Below are 21,571 nucleotides of genomic sequence, written 5' to 3' on the forward strand. Positions count from 1 at the left end.
TTTTAAGATTATTAATGTATATTAAAAGAGACAAACAGATAAAAATGCAAGTTTACAAATACAAAAAAGTAATTTAAGATAGCTAAGATTCTTTTTACAATTACAAAAATATAGTGCGTGAAATATATATAGAAAAATTAAGGAAAAATAAAAGAGTGAAAATCTTAGTCGCTTTATTATATATATTTTGAATATCTTTACCTTGATTGCAAAATTCTTCATATAATGACCGTGATTCCATAATGTGCCGAGCTCACATAATTAATTGTCAAATTAGTGACGGTGAAGATATTTTATTGTAATAAATATTGCAAGTGTGACTATTTCGAATGTTCCCCCACCCGAAAACAAAATATATCTCAAAATTGACAAACAACCTAGGAGGAAACAAATTTGGCTAAATCCACATTTCCAATTTATCAAGTATATATATAAAAAGTAAACCATACCATCCATCCCTTCACTTGATAACTTTTAATATAAATAAAAGTGCTAGAACCCAAGTGATGATGCAGAAACTTCACCTGTGAATTTATAGAGGAAAACGGAGACCCCATTTTAATATTAATGCAATTATAAAAATGAGTTTAACGGGGATGCATATATTATTGAGAAATTTTTACACGTCAACCAATTTAAAAATCATTATTGGCATGATTTTTAGGTTAACTATTATAAAATTAATAAATTTAGAATTTAATAATAATATATTAATGGTAATAAGTTTATAGTGTTAATTAATTATAAAATATTCTTGATATAATTTTTAAGATAATTTTATTATAAAAGTAAAAAAATTGTCATACATTTTATAAGAGTTTAAGGGTTGTAAAATTTGTAAACTATTATTTAATCTCAAATAATTGTTGATATAATTTTTAATGTAATTATTATAAAAGTTAAATTTGTTATATATGATAAGTTATGATAAGTTATGATGTATAAAAATATTTTATATTATTTTTCTTAGCATGTGTTTCTCTTTGTATAACAATATATTTGTACAAAAATATCAACTTACTTTATACTAAAATTATAAAAACTGATTCGATCATTGACTTGATTAAAATATAGATCAATAGATCATAAGTTTAATTAGTGGGTCACTTAATATTTTTATACTTCAAAATAAGTTTATTATAAAGATGAAACTATAAATATTATATAATTATTTATTATTTTAAATTAATCTTTGGGTATTATTATTAAATTATCAAATGAAACTCTTATTTTCCATAATTAAATACAAAAATTATAGATGATTATAAACAAATTTAATAAAAATATATATTAAACATAAATATTAAATTATATAATAATAAATATAATAATAATTAGTTATTATATATTATTATGATGAAAAAATATTATAAGAACATTTTATATGTTTGTCATATTAAGTGATTCGTGTAATAATATAAAATTGTTTTACAGTTAAGATTATATGCTATTCTTTTTTTTCTTTTACCTAAAATAGCTATTTTCTTTAATATAGTATTCATTTATTATTTTATTTTTCTATTTTTCACTATTCTTTCTTACGAAGAACTTCTTTCTCTCTCTCTATATGATTTTTGTTCTCTCTTGGACCGTTTGCAGATTCTCTACATATCAAATTAATCCCCCATCCCCAAATATCCCGGAATGGAGAAAAATCACATTCCATTGATTTCGGGGAGAAGGGTAACATCCAGAAAGAAATAATATTAATATTAATTAATTAATTAATATTGATATATTTGATATATATGTGCATATTGCAGAACCGACCTTGAAACGATGGGTTCTCTTCTGGATTGTGGTTGTGGTTGTTGTTGTTCTTCTTGTTGTTGCTGAACTCACTGTAACTTCTCGTTTAGGGAGCCTCGGTGAGTGCTCTGATCATCACAAGTGTGCACATTGGATCAATTTTGATGCGCATTCTCTTCTGGGTATTCTTGTTTTTGTGCCAAAGCTTGAAAATTTTGGATCCAGAGTGCTTGCAAGAACTCAGTTTTTGAAGGCCTTTTCTGGGTTTTGCTTTGTTTTCAAACAACCTCTGTTGGTTTCTGTTTGTGGGCTCTGGCTTTTTTTCTTCTTCTTATCTCCTTCTATTAATTTTGTTATCTGGGTGATCCTTTTCACGTTTTTTATAAAGTTGTTAGTTCAGGGTTTTATATTCTATTTTTTATTTTTTGAGGAACAATTTTATTTATTTTTAGGTTGGATACAGAAGTGGTTGTTGTGTGTGACGTTGGAATTCTGATAATCTAATGGAGAAAATCCCTGCGTTCAATAGAGTTTTTCTTTTTTCTTTTTTGGCCTGCCTGTGTTCAATAGAGTCCTACTGTTTCTGTGGCAATTTTTAAACATGATATATAAATTTCACTCTTTGGGCCTGTAGGATCTTTCATTTAACATAACATATATTTTCTGGTTGAGTTTGGATTCTTTAAAGTGGGAGTTGTACTTTAAATAGTGTGTGAAGTTATTGCATATGTGCATATGTTTTACTACTATCTCAGCCATTCGTTCAACAGTTGTAATTGCACTTTTCTTTCAATTGTGCATCCTCCACTCCCTTGTTTAGAGGAGCCAAATCCTCTGTGGTTTACAGCACAATTGAGATTTATTGTTTAGCTATAATGTGACTTATCCTGCAAGGGCTTTAATGATTGTGTATTGGGGATCTTTCACAACACAACTTGTTAGTGCTTTTAATTTGAAGCTTTTACGTTTGCAATTTCTTCCAATGTTGATGTTCTGCCTAGAGAGTAGAGTGCAACTAGTTTGTGGGCTGCAGACGATGAAACAAAATTATAATTTCTATAATTAGTCATTAGAGGGTGTTCCCTGGCGTAGCGGTAAAGTTGTGCCTCGGTGACCGTTTGGTCTTGGGTTTGAATCCGGAAACAACTTCTTTGCATATTCAAGGGTAAAACTACATACAAGTACAATGACTCTCTCCCGTACCTTTGCATAGCGAGGAGCCTTTTGGCACCGGTGTACAGTTTATAATTAGTCATTACTTAGATAACTTCAATCTTTTTCCAGTAGGATGAGTTGGATGAGAACTACAGTTGTGTACAAAATTACATATCCACTGAAAAAAGATAGTAAGAATACTAAGGCTATTTTCTGGATTTATGTCTGAAAAATTAATTGTTTGATTAACAAACTATTATCCAACATTGTATGTTTGTGTAGTGATACGAGGATATATCTATGGGTCTAACATGAATGTATTTTCATTTATTTATTTATGTATTATCTAACAATGATTTCCTTTTTTTCCTCTTAAAAAGAAATCAAGAGTTGTTCAATGGCAAAAGATTCTGCTGATGCTGATTCCCATCACAGACGTCTTGGTCTTTTGAAAGATCAAGTTCACTTGGTTAAAAGGAAAGGCTTTGATCGCTATGAGATTGCTCCAATCCAAGACCAACTAGCATTTGAGAAGGGTTTTTTCATAGTGATTCGTGCATGCCAATTGTTATCCCAAAAGAATGAAGGAATAATATTGGTTGGGGTGGCAGGTCCTTCAGGGGCGGGGAAGACTGTATTTACTGAAAAGATACTCAACTTCATGCCCAGCATTGCAGTCATTTCAATGGATAATTACAATGATGCTAGTCGAATTGTTGATGGGAATTTTGATGGTAAATCATCATCTGGCCTTTTCTTATGTGATGCTTTTATCATTCTTACTATGGTGCATTATCAGGCTGCAGGCTGCATAGCATGATTAAACATAATTCTCCTGAGGGTAGGAATGGCATAGTTTATCTCTCCTGTGCTTTCCAAGTGTTAATTTGGGAATAAAATATGAAATGTTGGCTTCTGAATAATGAATACTTGTTTATTTATATATCTTGGTATATACTTCTTAACCCTTGACTTAGCTGTATGATGATACTGGTACAATGTGAATCATGTAGTACTCTACTGAACTTACCTAGGTATTTTTACCATCAACTGTCTGGTCTGAATTTGTTAGAACTTAGAACTGAGATGTTAAATCCACTTTTAGAATGGTAAGGCTATGGATGAAAGAAATCCATATGTAAATCCACTTTTAGCTGTCTGATGATACTGGTACAATGTAAATCTTGTAGTACTCTACTGAACTTACCTTGGTATTTTTACTGTCAACTGTCTGGTCTGAATTAGTTAGAACTTTTAACTGAGATGTTAAATCCACTTTTAGAATGGTAAGGCTATGGATAAAAGAAATCCATACGCTAAGTGGGTGTTAAGAATGTTAAGGATGGAAGAGGAAAATATTCTTATAAAAGACTCAGTGGTGGATAACTAAATTAAATAAATAAATGACTGAATACTTGCATTAGTTCCTAATAGGAAGAAAATGAAGTGTTGTTAATGTGGCATACATAATGCAAGTTATTGATCTTAGTACCTTGTATTTTTTTTAATCTGTGGGAATTGAAGACAGTATCAAGGGGTTTACAACAACTCACGCATCCTGCTAAACCAACTGAGCTAGACCCCCTTGACATCTCAGTACCTTGTATGAAAATTATTATTTTTTGTTTTAAACCTTTCCTCCTGTCTTCTGCCTCAGTGAGGTATGTGTACCTTGAAATTTCTTTAGGCTTCATTTGAAATTCAATCATTTGGGGGAGGTGATAGTATGTATGCCTATTACACTGTATGGGGTATTATATTCATGTTTTATTATGAAATTTAAACACTGGCTAACAGTTTTAAGTTAGGACACCAATGACCAATCTCTTGTGAACTCTGTTATTCCTTTGTGCAGATCCACGCTTAACAGACTATGACACATTACTCCAGAATCTGCACGATTTAAAGGAAGGAAAGCCAGTTCAAGTTCCGATATATGATTTCAAGTCCAGTTCACGTACAGGATACAGGTTAAATTTTAAGTCATCTTGACTCTTGAGTAACTACACAATTTGGTATATTTTGAGGAGTTGAAAAATTGTTCTCTTGGGACAGTGATCAGGGAACACTATTTTGAGGAAAGTAAACATTAAAAAGATAAAAAAGAGAAAATATCTTATATTTGGGTAATAATTTGCAATCGGTAGATATGGGTGTGTATGAGAATATTCTGTACCAGCTTCTGTATTACTTTTCTGTTGTAGATGCGTATTTCCTCTGTCACTCTCAGTCATTAGGGAGTTAGGTTAGTTCTAACTCTATAAATACTACCTATATGGCACTTCTTAGTCAGTTGATTGAATAATAGAAAAATTCAAAAATTAATTTCTTATCAAATTCTCCAAAACTCTTTAATTGAAACCCTAATAAGGTGTAGGGATGTAGCCCTGTACCATTGTTTCATATTGGCATTCAAGATTTCAAGTTCTGTTAGATGTTTCTGATTTCCAGCAATTTCAATGTAAATCTAAACTTTAAGATTAAATGTAATTCAAAGCTGGTTGCAATTGATTCAGAGTACTCCATTAAGTCCATTTTTTATTACTATGCCCTCAATTTCATATTAAAAATTTACCCTGCTTACAGGACAGTAGAAGTCCCGAGTTCTCGAATTGTGATTATAGAGGGCATCTATGCCTTGAGTGAGAAGTTGCGACCTCTGCTGGACCTTCGAGTCTCTGTTACAGGAGGAGTTCACCTTGACCTTGTAAAACGAGTTATACGTGATATACAACGAGCTGGTCAAGAACCTGAAGAAATTATTCATCAAATATCAGAGACGGTTCATACGTTTATAATTCCTTTGGTCTTTTTATACAGATTTGGAAAATATGTGTTTCCAGAAGTGCTTAAGTTTAAACATTTTCAGGTGTATCCAATGTACAAGGCATTTATCGAGCCAGATCTCCAGACAGCACACATAAAAATCATCAACAAATTCAATCCATTTACTGGATTCCAGAGTCCTACTTACATATTAAAGGTAATAACTCATTATTTTAAATCCACTTGTATAAATGAAAGGAGGAAAAACGGATAGTTCTGTTGGTTCTGATGTTGATGTGTGACATCTTAATGAAAAATCCTTTGTATAACTGTTCTAGTCAGGAAGGAATGTAGAAGTTGATAAAATTAAAGCTGTTCTCGCTGAGGATTTTAAGGAAACAACAGAGCAAACTTATGACATATATCTTCTACCACCCGGTGAAGATCCAGAAACTTGCCAATCATATTTACGGATGCGAAATAAAGATGGGAAATACAGTCTCATGTTTGAGGTTTGGTTCCTTGATATATTTTATATTTTGGTGTGACCTGATTGTCCATTCAATAGGTGATATCAGATTTACTTATAAGAATGTAGTTGAATCAAAATATGGGAGAAAGATAAATAGGACATTGAATAGTTGATTACTTGATTTAGATTGTTATGCTGTGTTTAGACACAAACCATAACATTATTTATACAATTGATTTAGGTCAAGTACAAGTGTAGAACAACCATGGCACCGTCATAGCGCTACAACGGGGCGTTTTTGGACCATTCACTATCAATTATTTTGCATTGTATGATGTTGTTTAACATATATGCCAAGGTGCCGTGGTGGAGTTTCCCCAGTGTGAATAAGTTATGCCGTGTTTGGACACAAACCATAAGATGTATTTATAAAATTGATTTAGGTCAAGTACAAGGGTAGAACAACCAATGTTATTAAATAATCATTATGGCGCCATCATAATTCTATAACATGGTGTTTTTTGGACCCTTCCACCATTCACCATCTGTTATTTTCCATTGCATGGTGTTGTCTGCCATATCTGCCATGGTGCCCGCTATGCCACAGTGCCGTGGCGGAGATACCCCCTGCTCTTCTGTTTTTTTTTTTGGTTTCATTTTAAAAAACCCTTTTATGGGTTAGTTTGTACTTGAAGCATATTGAACCACCATTTCAACATGCATATTCACTCTTTCTCTCTCGTCAGTCTCGTGAAAGTGAAAACCTAGGGTTTCACTTGTCTTCTCTCTTGTGAACCTCCGAAGCTGTGCCCAAGCATTCAGGTCTTCTCTGTTTTTTTTTCTTCAAAATTTCAGAGTTTAGTTCTCTGGTTTTTAGAATTTCAGAATTTAGTTTTCTGTTTTTTAGAATCATGTTGTTCTTGCTTTTTATTTATTAAACCAATTCTTTTTCACTTATTGGACAATGATGTGCACCTAAAATCAATTCTTTTGAGACTTGTCATATTTTGAGGCTTACATCCGCTATTGATAGCATTGAGTACAACTAGTACAAGCCCAACCTAATAAAATTGGTAAAATAATAAATCTCCTACAACATGAATAACTTGATTTTCAAAATGATGTCTGTAACTGTAAGGATATTTAAAAGGGAAGTTTATAAGAAAAAGATATTTAATGGATAATGATGCATAACATGGTTATCAAATTGCATAACAAGGCCATATTCCAATTCATTGTCAGATTCGTATTGTTTGAGAACTTAGTTGTTTGACTTGCACGATGAATTTCAAATTGTGTGATTTGTATAATTACTAACATAAAAAACCCTGACAAGGATATTTGATAAGCTTATAAAACATAGTTAGTAGAAAATGATGCATATTAGAACAGTTGTATGTAATTGGCTCCAAGTAACTAGGAGAGTTTTGTTTTACAGACGATATGGAAATTTGATCCGTGCAGCAGGATTTAAGTAGCTAAAATAAACCTTGCTGGTTGTGGAAGTTCAAGTCATTGAAAAGATCTTGCATTTTTGTATAGGATTTAGTAATTTATTTGAGATTTAGGAATCTTCTAAGTGTGATAAATGTCAGTTTTTCAGTTGAAATTGAAAATGTTTACTGCATAAGTATGGTGTTAAAAGATTGTGTTTACCATATAAAAGGTACACTGTATCATATGATGCATAGACTTGACCTTGCAGTATAAATCCCAAATTTGACGCTACCGTTAGCATTGACATTTGACTGGCATTGGCAACTACTGTTAACTACCATGGTCGTCACCAAAGAATAACCAGTAATGACTATTGAACACTACCCAACTGAAATTGATGATATTTCAAGGGGGTTGGAAAGTAATTAGACAGTTAATAACTAACAGAATTGGTTATAGTCTGTTAGGGAGTAGAACACTGAATAGAGAGGAGGGAGAGAAGGGTGTGGAAGAGTATAGAGTAGGTGAGGAGCTCTCATATCATCCTCAATGTTACTTCTGGTTACATTGACCGGAGTGGTATAAATAAGAATTCTGGGGCTGATGACACAAGGAACTATATGAAGCTAAACATCTTTTTGAAGTTTGAAATCAGCTCTTTCAAAAATTTGTCATTTTTCTTCCCTAACGTATCTTTATTCACTTGCATATGATGTTAGAATGTTGAAAACAAAGTTAATTTACATCTGAAAAGACTATTACTTTAGCGGAGGAGGAGATTGACATTTGATCTTCACTAGAAAGGGTGAAGTAATTTTATAGAAAGTGAGTGCACGTATATAGAGAATTATGCTTTGAAATTCTTTGCATTACACTCGAAAAAGGTGCACTAGATTATTGTGTTCAGAACAGATTGCCACATCATCATTTATTGCCCCTCCTAAACACTCTGAACTGCTACGCCAATTGATGAATGACCATAGTTTGGAATTCTGTTTTGATGCTTGAACATTTTCAATTTTGCTGTTTTTCCAATGTTGGGTTTATTAAGCTACAAGTTTGTAGTAGAATTACTTCTGTAGAATTTTAGTGTAAGACTTTCATTTTTGCACTTTAGAATTTGAAAGGCTCATAGTTTGTTGGTTAGTGACTTCCTCTTTCATTTCTTTTTGGACCAGAATAGTACTCATTTTGTTGCCTTGATATGCTATTAAGATCTCATATCTTTTGTGTTTTGCATATTATATATATATACCAATTCCCCACACTTGATTTGTGGAGAATTTTTACACGGTGTTAACTAATTGATGTCTTATAACTTTTCAGGAATGGGTGACAGATAACCCATTTGTCATATCACCAAGAATTACTTTTGAGGTCAGTGTGCGCCTTCTTGGTGGACTAATGGCTTTGGGATACACAATAGCTACTATCCTTAAGAGAAACAGCCATGTCTTTTCTGATGATAGGGTTTGTGTGAAACTAGATTGGCTTGAGCAACTTAATAGACATTATGTTCAGGTAATACTAGATTTAGTCTATAATACTATAATTCTATAATACTACCATTAAATGCTTTACCGGGATATATTTTTTGAAATTCCTCTGTTTTTTAGATTTCTTGTTTAGATGTGCACTTTTATTTATCTACATGATTGCACTCATTGAAATAGCTTGGTTGTTAGAATTTATGGGAGTCAATAAATATTTATATTTGATTGAGTTTCAATTGCACTTAATGGTAATAAGTTTTATGACAAGCTGTTCATTTTTAAACTTTTAACCTAAAGCTTGAGAGATTATAACTTCTTTAAGAAATAATAGATCTCAAATAACTTGTTTCTTTTGTGTGTGGTTTCACCATTCTATGGAAAGATCTTCCAAAGAAAATACACATTTGAAGTTAAAATTGTTAAAATTATTATGTGACCACCCTTTTATTTCCATGTTGACTTGGGTTGCTTCTGGTAAAAGGTTTTGTTTATCATTTGACAGTGACAGGTTAAACATTTTGTACTTTCATTTTTTTTTTATATTTCTTTTGATTTTTTGATTGATAACACATGTTTCACTGATTTGTTTGAAATTTGGAATCTATTGATAAACAGGTACAAGGAAGAGATCGTTTAGTTCTAAAATATATAGGAGAACAGCTGGGTCTAGAAGGTTCCTACATTCCTCGTACCTACATTGAGCAAATTCAAATTGAAAAGCTTGTGAATGAGGTTATGGTATGACTGCTTCCCATCAGCTAATATGTTTTCCTGTGTCATCATTTTCTGTCTAACTGTTCCACAGGCCCTACCAGATGATTTGAAGACAAAGCTCAGCCTAGATGAGGATTTGGTGTCAAGCCCTAAAGAAGCACTATCTAGAGCCTCTGCCGACAGAGTTGCCATGAGAAATAAACATCTGAGGAGGTGAAAATTTCCATCGAAATACATAATGAGAAACCACTGAAAGACCTTGCTCAAAATGCTTTTACTAAAAAAATGAATTTTGATAATATTCAATAGTGTTGATTAATCCATAGCTAACCCTACCTATTGGGACTAGGCTTATTTGATGTTATTGGAAAATAGCTGGTGACATATCATAACCACGAACCACCCATTGGTAAAACAGTGAAGCTATTCAGTGCTATGTTTTAAGAAAATCGATTTTCTTGTTTGACCAGCATGAATGATGTTGGTAGTGGTACTGTCTTAGATAATCTAGTAAATTATGTTTAGTTACATCTTTTGACCAGGTTTTAACGATTCTATTCTAATCGGGTATTCGTTGTGATGTTGAGAAAATTTAGTAGATTTTGCTGAAGAGAGAATGTGTGAGATCATCTAATTCTAAGCAGGGCAAGAGTAGTTTACTATGGGAAACATGTTATATACTTGGAAAACTTCTTTTCAGTTACCTAATAATATTACTATTGTTTATGTTCATCAGTGGAATATCACAGTCGTATACCAATCAGAGGGACAAAAATCTAGCTAAGGTTACTGGATATGGTGCCAACAATGGAAGGTTTGGTGAAAAAAATTTAGATTCCACCGCAATGCCAGTAAATCAGGTAAATTGGGTTACTTGTAGTGGTTGTTAATTCCTGTAAAGATACCGAATTCTTATAATCACTTTTATATTGGTCCATTCCCCAATAACCATCTACTTTTTGTCTTCATTTACCTAATATTTTGTAGGGAGCGATCAATCAGCTTTCGGACCAAATTTCTGCCCTCAATGATAGAATGGATGAGTTTACAAATCGCATTGAAGAGCTGAATTCCAAGTTAACCATAAAGAAAAGTTCTCCAAGTCAACAAAACATGTCACTTCAAGCTGAGACATGCAATGGATCTGCTCCCACCTCTCACTTCATCACTAGTTTGGGCAATGGTTCCCTAACTGGATCTAAAATGACAAATTCCTCTTCGTCGTCGCAGTTAGCTAAAGAGTCTCCTTTGATGGATGAGGTATTCTTGAGTCTTATATGTCACTTTCAGAGTATTTTATACTCCAGTGTTTTGACCGAAGTTGATTCTTTGGGAGGTGTGATTTTTGAGATGGAAATGTTAGATGCTTTCAATTATAACTGCTGAATTTAGAAGAGAGAAATAGAGACATGAATGGAGTTCCTTAAGTGAAATTGTTAGGAATCTCCTTCTGAGATTAGAATACTGAAATCCTAATAAAAAAAACTCTATCTCACAGAAGAGAAAAATACTGAAACTTCCTCTAAATTGAACAAAGAACCAATAACACAATAGAACCAAGGTAAACAAGTTTACCCCCAAAAGGAGCACTCTCCTTTTCTCACTGGAACTCCTAGTTACAAAGATTTTCCAAAACAAATCCCCTCATCTATAACAAAAGGACAATATAAAGGAAAACAAACTTCCTAACAGACTTAATAACAAACTGTAACAGATTCCTATCAAAAGCTAACTAACAAACTAATAACAAATATAACAAACTCCTAATCAGTTAGTCAATTACAAGTGTTTTCCCTTTTATATCCTATATTGGACCCTTTCTTCGTTCTATAATAAACCTGCAGAGGTTTATCAGAGTTATAGTGCATCCCAAAATCATTCTCAACAATTCTCCCTTCACCATAAACAACCTTGTCCTCAAGGTTGAAATCGGGAAACTGATTTCTGATGGAGAAGGTGTCTTCCCAAGTGGCTTACTCCAGGAGCTTTCCTTGCCAATGGACCAGCACCTAGGGGACTTTTGTCCTGAGAGATTGATGGGTAAAGGCTGGTAAATCCGGTTGTGCCTTGCAATTTTGTTGGAAGTTCAGGTTCAATGGATGGTGCCCTTTTGCCTTCTGAAGTTGGGATACATGGAATACTGGGTGTATCCGAGCCTGCTCTGGAAGTTGTAATTTGAAGGCTACAACTCCCATTTGTTTTAATACCAAATAAGGTCCATAATACTTGACCGCTAGTTTAAGATGTATCTTGGTAGGCATGGAAATTTGTTTGAGGCTTGATTCTGAGATAAACCCAATCTCTTGGCTGAATTTGAGAGATTTTCCTATGCACATTTGCATAATGAGCCATCTGATTTTGTGCTTTCTGTAAATGGAATTTAAGCTGCTTCAAAGTCTCATCTCTGTCCATGAGATCTTGTGCAACAACTTCCACTAGTGTTTCTCTAGGAACAAACCTAGCCAAAGAAGGTGGTGGCCTCCCATAAACCACTTCAAATGGTGTGCAGCGTGCAACCCCTTGGGGGTTGGTATTGTACCAGTATTCAGCCCAAGGTATGAATCCTGCCCAGGATTTTGGCTGCTCGGAACAAAAACACCTTAGATAAGTCTCCAAGGTTTTGTTAAGGACCTTTGTTTGTCCATCAGACTCAGGGTGGTAGGCTGTACTCATGTTCAAAGTAGTTCTCTGTAATCTGAAAAGTTCCTCTGCCAAAACTTACTCATGAAGGTGGGATCCCTGACACTAACAATGGAGATTGGCACACCCATGTAATCTGATGATTTCTTTAACAAAAATCTCAGCTATGGACCTAGCAGTATATGGGTGTTTGATCAAAATGATGTCCATATTTACTCAACCTATCCACTACTACGGGCACAACATCAAAGCCTTTTGATTTAGGAAGTCCCACAATGAAATTCATGCTGATTTCTTCCCATATGGCCTTAGGAATGGGTAAAGGTTGCAGTAACTCTGTTGGGGAGGAAGCCTGATATTTACTCCTTTGACACACATGGTAGGCTGCTACAAAATTAGTGATTTTCCCCTTCATGCCAATACAAAAAAGAGATTGAGCCATCCTTCTACAAGTTCTGTAGATACCTGAATGCCCACCTATACTAGAAGTATGGAATTCCTGGAGGAGTTTAGGGATCCATGTTGAATCTGGTGATAAAACTAACCTGCCTTTATAGTATAGTCTGTCATGCTCCAAGGTATATTGAGGATGTGAGTTAGGGTTTACTTTTAAGTCCTCTAAAATTTTGGCTAAGACAGGATCCTTCTTAACTTCTTCAATTTCTGGAATGTCAGGCCAAAAGGGCCTTGATATTCCTTGCAGTTCCTTATCTTCATCCCTCCTAGATAACGCATCAACAACTCTATTTGAAACTCCAACCTTGTACACAATTTCAAACTCATACCCTAACAATTTTGCCAACCAGTTTTGTTGGTTTTGAGTTGTTATTCTTTGCTACAAGAGGTACCTTAGACTCTTCTGATTAGTAAACACAGTGAATTTCTGACCTAAGAGATAAGGCCTCCAGTGTTGAATTGCTAGAACTAGGGCCATTAATTCCTTTTCATAAATTGATTTAGTGAGTGTTAAATCTGCCAAAGCCTTGCTGAAATAAGCAATCGGCCTTTTTTCTTGAGTTAACACAGCCCCTACTCCCTTTCCTGATGCATCACATTCTATGGAGAATTTTTTTGAGAAATCTGGCATTGATAGTACAGCAGCTGTGGTGACAACCTGCTGCAATTGGGTAAAGGCCTCAGTACTTTCACTAGTCCACTTGAAATTTTCCTTCTTCAATAAATCAATTAGGGGTCGAGCTATTTGTCCATAGTTGCAAATGAATCTTCTATAGTAACTGGTAAGTCCCAAAAACCCTCTCAAAGCTTTAAGAGTCTTGGGTAAGGGCCACCGCAAACCAGCTTCTATCTTTTGGGGATCCATTGATACCCCATCCTTAGAGATAATATGCCCAAGATATCCTATCTTAGTTTTTCCAAAAGTACACTTCTTCTGATTGGCAAACAAAGAGTGTTCTGATAGTCTGGCCAACACTTGTCTCAAGTGCTTTAAATGACCCTCCTTTGTTTTGTTGTAAACCAAAATATCATCAAAGAAAACCAAGACATACCTTCGAAGAAAAGGCTTAAGGGTGGCATTCATAGCACATTGGAAAGTTGCTGGAGCATTTGTTAATCCAAATGGCATTACTAGAGATTCGTAATGCCCTTGATGAGTTCTAAAAGCTGTTTTTGGAATGTCTGCCTCGTGCATTCTTATTTGGTGATATCCAACCCTTAAATCTATTTTGGAGAAATACACAGCTCCACTTAGTTCATCCAACTGTTCCTCTATCACTGGAATGGGGAATTTGTCTGGTATTGTAGCTTTGTTTAGAGTCTGATAGTCCACGCAAAATCTCCAACTTCCATCCTTCTTCTTCACCAAGATAACTGGACTGGAATATGGGCTGTTGCTGGATCTAATGATTTCTGAAGCCAGCATCTCAGCTACCTGGGTTTCTATCTCATTTTTCTGCAAGTGGGGATAACGATAAGGCCTTACATTAATTGGATCTGTCCTGGCTTTAATTGGAATTCGGTGATCTATCCCTCTAGGTGGTGGCAACCCTTTTGGTTCATGAAAAATTGTTACAAATTCAGTTAATACCCCTTGTAATTGTTTGGTTTGGTTTGCTATCAGCCCTTCCTCTTCTATATTACTTTTCTCCACAACCTAGAGCATAGACATTATGTCTACTTTTGCCTTGTCAAGTTTCTTAAGTGCCTTGGAAGAAATCATTGCCTTGGACACTTTGGGATCTCCTTGTATGATCATATTCTGTACTTGATGAATGAAGGACATGCTTAGGGTCTGCCAATTTGCTTTAATTTCCCCCAAAGTGGCCAGCCAGGCCACACCAAGAATCAAGCCAACTCTGCCTAAGTTAAACAAAAAGAAATTTCCTTATATCATATATGGCCCCAGCTGCACCTTCAGGTTTTGGCAGCAACCTTGAGTGGATTTTCTATTCCCGTCCCCTAATCTTACATAATAGGGTTTGGTTGATTCGAGCTTGAGTCCCAATTTGCTGGATATAAAATTGTGACTTGCTCTGCCGTCTATCAAAGTCAACACTTCTTGTCCCTGCAATTCACCTTTTAACTTCATAGTTTGAGATTGTGTCAATCCTCCTGCTGAACATATTGATAGATCCATCCATTGGCATTCCACATTAGGAGCTTCCTCTCTCTTTTCCTCATGTTCGTTCTCCTCTTCCATTCTTGAAATCTCTATCTATCTATTCATGCTCGGCCAAGATTAACACCCTCATGGTTTTTTTGGGACAGCGGTGACCTGGTCCAAAAGTATTTCCGTAATGATAACACCTTCCTTCATCTCTCCTCTTGACATATTCAGCATAAGGAATGGTTCGAGTTCCCCTAGTTCTAGAGAAACTTGGGTTTGGCCACTGAAGACATGGATCCTTGTGAATTCCGAGTCCTACCGTTGGACGCTTAGGCACTGTTTGCACCTCCAAATGCCCCTGCACGAGGTATAACTCCACCGCCAACTTGGTACCTAAAACCTACACCTGAACTTGCCCCTCGTCCCTGTGTGTTCCAATAGCTCTGCATCTATTTCATTGCTTCTTCAACGTCACATGCTACTTCCATGGCTCGTGTGAGGTCCCTAGGATCATGTGGGCGAACCAGACTTCTAATATCTTGGCGCAGACCAGCCAAGAAATACCCCAATATTTGGTCCTCCGCACTAGGTTTGGCTTGAGCAACCAGAAGCTCAAATTCTTGAACATACTTCTCGACTCCTCCGATTTGTCTTAGAGAAGCCAATCTTTCATATACTGTTCCTCTCCCGTTTCCTCCAAACCTTCTTATCAAAGCATCTGCAAATTCTTTCCAAGATGGATTCTTGGATTTTAGACGCCAATACTAAAACTAGTGTACTACATTTCCCTCCATACTAAAGAATGCTAGCCTTAACCTCTCCGAGGTTTTAACTTGCTGCACCTCAAAGAATTTTTCAGCTCTAGCCAGCCACCCCAAAGGATCGTGACCTTCAAAAGTGGGTAATTCTACTTTCATGACTCAAGAATGAAGGGGCACATCCTTATCTTCTCAGTTTCGCCACTCTTTTCCTCTTCTTCCCAAGGCTTTTCATTCTTGTTCACAGAATGGTCTCCCACTACTGAAGGTGTTTTCTTGTTCATTTGTAACAACAAATCTTTGATGAAATCTATATCTGTCTTCATCTCTGTCAACTTCTCCCCATGTACATCAACTACCTTCTTCAACGCTCCAACCCGATTCTCCATTGTGATGATGTTGTATCCGGTAGGTCAGACCAATTTGTTAGGAATCTCCTTCTGAGATTAGAATCCTGATAAAGAAAACTCTCTCACAGAAGAGAATACTGAAACTTCCTCTAAATAGAACAAAGAACCAAGAACACAATAGAATCAAGGTAAACAAGTTTACCCCCAAAAGGAGCATTCTTATTTTCTCACTTGAACTCCTAGTTACAAAGATTTTCCAAAACAGATCGCCTCATCTACAACAAAAGGACTATATAAAGGAAAACAAACTTCCTAACAAACTGTAACAAATTCCTATCAAAAGCTAACTAACAAATTAATTACAAATATAACAAACTCCTAATCAGTTAGTCAATTACAAGTGTTTGCCCCTTTATATCCTGTAGATGCATATATGCTGTATGAAGCTTTTGATGATGCCAAAAAGATGAAAGCTATTCAAACATTGATTCAAGTCAAGATCAAGAAATGAAGAGAAACAATTTACAAATAGTCCTTTACATGTTAAAAGAATCTCTTAAAGAGGTTGTAAAGGTTTGGCCTTAAAAGATAAACTTTCAAATATCTTACAAAACTTTTAGTAAATATTTCAGTTTTGGAAAAATATATTTTCTCTCTGGTAATCGATTACCAGAGGCTGTAATCAATTACCAGAAGCAAGAATGGTTTTAAACAGCTTTCATAAAAGATTTGAAATTTGAATTTTAAATGTGTAATCGATTACCAAAAGCAAAACTGTTTTAAAACAACTTTTAGAAAGTTTGAATTTGAAATTTTAATTGTGTAATCGATTACCAGTCAAGAAAATTTTTGAAATTCAAACTGAAGAGTCATAACTCCTCAAAATTAACCGTGTAATCGATTATCACACATCTATAATCGATTACCAGTGAAGAAATTTTGAAAATAACTCTGAAAAGTCACTACTCTTCACAAGTTTTTTGAAAGGTCACCAAAGGCCTATAAATATGTGACTTGTACTAAAAATTCTTTAGAATTTTTTCAGAACATTCATTGTCCTATCCTCTCACAAGAAAACCTTTGGTCAAACACTTGCAAAATTATCAAGGATTCTTATAAGTTCTTCAACTTGTATCATTCTTCTCTAAAAGAGAGAGAAACATTCTTCTGTACTTCAAAGTAATCAATTGTTAATCAAGAGATAATAGGTCTCTTGATTAGTAAAGTTCTTTGAACACAAGGGAAGAGTATCTCTAGGTGATTCAGAAATTGTAAAAGGATTTACAAGTTAGTGAAAATCTCAAGTGGGTTACTTGAGGACTGGACGTAGACATAGGGCGTGGCCAAACTAGTATAAAACTAAGTTTGTAATTATCTCTTCTCAAAACTCCTTTAATTTATTGCATTTTAATTTTACTTTGCATATTTTAAAGAAGTATCAATTAAATTGTTCTTTATTTCTTTTCTATTAAGTCTGCATATTCCTTTTAAAGAGATAATTAAAATTTGTTAGGAAAAATTTATTAAACTTAATTCATCTCCCTCTTAAGTTATTAAGGCCACTTGTTTAACATATCCTATATTGGACCCTTTCTTTCTTCTATAATAAACCTGTAGAGGTTTATCATAGTTATAGTGCATCCCAAAATCATTCCCAATAGAAATTGGTTTCTTATGTAGTACATCCTCTATGCAGAACACTAGATGCATTTAACATGCGATACATGTGGATATTCTAACACTAACCCTCAAGATAAATTGTACCAAGTTTTAAGCTTGTTATAAATAAACCCTTTTAAAAAATAGGCAAATGTAATACGGGATCCACTAAACTTAGATGAATAGGCAAAAATGTAATGTTGGATTTTGGAAACGTAAAGGATTCTATATTTTATTACCATGGTAGTGGAACTGGACGTGATAGGTCGTGTAAGATTGCAACTTGTTGATATCATATTGAGTTTAGAGGGAGAGAAAAAGAGAAATACAAAGGAAGCGAGACAGGATAGAAATCCTTGTGTGAAATTGGTTTCTTATGCAATACTTCCTTCATGCAGAGTGGCAGTATATAGAGTATGTGAGTATTATTTTCTAAGCTAAGAATAGATGAGTGCTATTTCTTAGATCTTTTAGATTTTGGACTTTGGGGCTATCTCAACCTCAAAATTGGTTTGTCAGTGAAGATTGCCCAAGCTTTATAAGCAGTATTTAAACCTTATCTTAGTCAGTGTGGGACTGAACACACCCGCCCCTTCAATGCTGCAATTAAAGCATCTTAAAAGAGGACACAATTAAGCCTGGACAAGACCATGAGGGTGATCGCAATTAAGGCAATTTTCAAACACACCTCATGATCATGGCTATGTGCCTGGAGGGTGACAATGTAGGTGGCCTAATAACTGATCTAGAATAGATTTGGTACTATCTTAGAATTTGAGCTTAAGGTTTAACTAAATCTCACAAAACCAACCAGTAAGGTGATGGTTGCCTAAGCTTTATAAGCACTACTAGGCCTTATCTCTAGTCAATGTGGGATTAAACACACCCTTTTGATACTGCAATTAAGGCGAGATAGAGGTGACTGCCATTAAATATTAATGTGACTTACCAACGGATACTAATTGAATAATTCTTATGAACATTGACTCTTTGTTCATCTGAGTAGAAATGGAGTGGAAGGCAATAAAGTGTAGGTAGATAGGATAGAAGTATCAAATTTTGTTCGTTTGTTGTGATAAGGGCTTGGGTATTATGAGGTGTCTATGTCCCACATCAAGTAATATGGGATATGCTTGGTGGAGTACTTAATTGGTTTGGGTCAACCCCCTTGACAACTAGCTTTTAAGGGAGAGTTTCCCAAGTGGGTGCTTATTAATTAGTATACAAATAGGCTGAATTGAAAGACCGAGTCAAGTATCGTAGAGTGTCATTTGCTGAGACACTGACTCTCAGATACGGTGCTATGGTAGGGACTTGGGTATTATGGGATCCCTAAGTCCCAAGTTGAGTAGTGTGGGATGCTTGTTAGAGTACTCAAGTGGCTTGGCTCAACCACCGTGACAACTAGCTTGAGGGAGGGGTGTCGATGTGTTTTGATGCTTATCTGTTTGAGAAAAGAAATAGGGAAAGAAGCCATTAAATAATTTATATTTCTATGTCAAGAAAAATATAATGGAGTGATTTTTTTAATTAACATATATATATTTTTTCATATAATTTGTTTATTTCTTTCCTCTTTTTTACTCTTCCAAAGAAGAGAAAAGAATTCTTTTTTTACTTCTATTTTTTTCTATCCAAACTACACATCTTTTCTACTCTTTCTCTTTTATGTCTTTCTTTACTTCTTTCCTTTTTATATTTTATTACTAAAAACAAGTTCAGTTTCTCTCGTGTAGTTAAATTCATAATTTTGTTGTTCTGTGCTTATTGCCTTATCCTAATGATAGGAACTTATAATAGATTAAAGATGGGGGAGTGAAAAAAAAGGAAAAATGATTACTAAAATATGGGATCCCTTGAAAGTTGCAGGGTGGTGGGTAATGGAAGTCATGATTTACAAAAAAATAGTTCTGCACTTGTTTCTTGCTATTGTGTAGATTCTGGTATTCTACCCGATGTTCTTTTTATTGATACAAGATGTTAGTGGTCTAGCTCTAGAGCCATTGGTTTGACTTATGAAAGTAAACTATCATAAGTTTTTCGTTCTTGGTGTATAGTTTTTTTGGTCTAGCTCCTGTGTTTATGGCTAAATTATTAAATGGAGAAAAACGGTAGCAACCAATAGAAGTTTTTGGAAATTATCCAGTAATGGTTTTGAATTAACTGGGGTGCAATTTTTTTTCTTTTAAAGTTCCAAAGTTTTCTATTTTTTGTTGAATAGAATTTGTTCTTTGCTTTTATTGTGTAAAAGTTCTGGGCTCTTAGCATAAGCCAATACAATGCTGCAAATGCATATAAACAAACTGAATCACCAAGGTGTGCATGTATGACTCTGATGAATGTTGCATTAGCTCTTATTGATATACTTGATTACTGTGTGTCATCAGATATCAAGCATTGGACGCAGTCAGCGTCAGATCATGCATCAATTGGACAATCTCAATAATCTTCTCAGGGGGAGCTTGGGGGAGAAGTCTCACCCAACAAGAACCAACAGCAGGAAAAGCATTGACATGTCATCGGATTCCGTGGGAGCTCGTGTTATGGTGGTGGCGGCAGTTGGTTGTTTGGGGATCTTCTTGATGAAGGTTTTGTTGAACAAAAAGTGATTCATTCCTCTAGGTATAGTCAGTGGTTTAGGTTCAAAGATATTTTTCTTCACTGTGACAACCCTTCTAGTAAGAAAGGTGTTGAGGCATTAACAGTTGAAGATAGATTCAGGAGACAGTCTTTTTAGGATCATTTGAGGGTCGGTGAGAGGATGATGCCCACTTGAAATTTTGTCACTTCGTGGGCTTATTGCTTTGTTATCACAATTTTATGCCATTTTCAACACTACAAAGTAGAGTCTTTGGTTTAGAATCTTGATTAGGTGGTATTCCATACACCTTTCTTTCAACATTTTTAATCTTTAAATAAGTTGGTAATAGTGAGGTCAATTTAGCCACAACTATGACAACATAACTGAGGTAGAAAATGCGGCAAATACTGACAATGTACCATGGTGTTACAAGCAAATTGTTACAAATGAAACAAATCATGCTGTTACCGAGTGAATGGTGCCTGTTACCCTGTTGCTTTCTTGAGTTCCTTCATTTTCTTGTGCAAATGCCTCTTCGCTAGCATTATATATATTATATTCATTCTTTTACACTTAGTTGCGTATGATTTATTTGGAGTAATTTTACAGTATACTCCATTCACTCTATTTTTTTATAATGAAAACAGAATGGCATGTTGTGTAAATTAGGATTCAGTATTTTTCTTAGTTCAGTATATTAGAACGCTAGTGTTTAGGAAAATTCAGGTGTGGTGGGATTAAAATTGTCTATGAAATACAAGGTTTAAAAATGTCCTTTAAAAATGTCTTTATTTGATTTTAGTGCTTTAAAAAAAATCTTTAAAGCACTAAAATCAAATCAAGACAAATTTTTAAAGGATATTTTTAAGCCTCTTATTTTGTAGACATAAAAAACTTATGATGTCTTTATTTTAATTTTTATTTGTAAGTTCAACTCATTATTCAACATTGCTATAAAAAAAATCATGTTTGTCCTTATATCTTGTTCTGTTAGAATTTTTTCTTATCGGTATCAGTAAGGTTTTTTTTCTCCCTAAAAGAGGTTCTTTCGCGGCTTAAACTTTTGTCTTTTCTCCTTATGAATTGGGGTAAGTGATTGATTACTTATGAGGAAGAGGACAACATCACTATTTCCTTCCTTGAGGAAGAATGCCAAGGAGAGAGGGAGGGGAATGGGGAGTCTTGGTTAGTGAGGAAGGTGGCTACCATGATGGTTTCGATACAAAAGCTC

At 34.7% G+C, this 21,571-nt stretch overlaps 1 protein-coding gene across 1 annotated transcript; it reads left to right on the forward strand.

Annotated features, from left to right (window-relative positions):
* The first annotated feature begins 1,542 nt into the window (after positions 1–1,542).
* On the forward strand, positions 1,543–20,816 carry LOC100781286 (inorganic pyrophosphatase TTM2). Its single transcript, XM_006574929.3, has 13 exons — positions 1,543–1,683; positions 1,764–1,868; positions 3,285–3,638; positions 4,760–4,874; positions 5,491–5,686; positions 5,774–5,887; positions 6,009–6,182; positions 8,906–9,100; positions 9,688–9,810; positions 9,878–9,999; positions 10,523–10,646; positions 10,774–11,046; positions 20,147–20,816. The coding sequence occupies exons 3-13, from the start codon at positions 3,302–3,304 to the stop codon at positions 20,366–20,368; spliced, it is 1,995 nt and encodes a 664-aa protein (XP_006574992.1). The 5' UTR covers positions 1,543–1,683; positions 1,764–1,868; positions 3,285–3,301; the 3' UTR covers positions 20,369–20,816.
* Positions 20,817–21,571: the final 755 nt, after the last annotated feature.

The sequence above is a fragment of the Glycine max genome, chromosome 2, assembly GCF_000004515.6.
Source record: "Glycine max cultivar Williams 82 chromosome 2, Glycine_max_v4.0, whole genome shotgun sequence".
NCBI lineage: Eukaryota > Viridiplantae > Streptophyta > Magnoliopsida > Fabales > Fabaceae > Glycine > Glycine max.

Excerpts from the sequence above, each read along its gene's own strand:
- LOC100781286 (XM_006574929.3), top strand. The coding sequence starts at position 3,302 with ATGGCAAAAGATTCTGCTGATGCTGATTCCCATCACAGACGTCTTGGT. Across the intron at positions 6,183-8,905 it reads AATACAGTCTCATGTTTGAG|GAATGGGTGACAGATAACCC; the intron begins GTTTGGTTCCTT and ends ATAACTTTTCAG. Across the intron at positions 11,047-20,146 it reads AGTCTCCTTTGATGGATGAG|ATATCAAGCATTGGACGCAG; the intron begins GTATTCTTGAGT and ends GTGTGTCATCAG.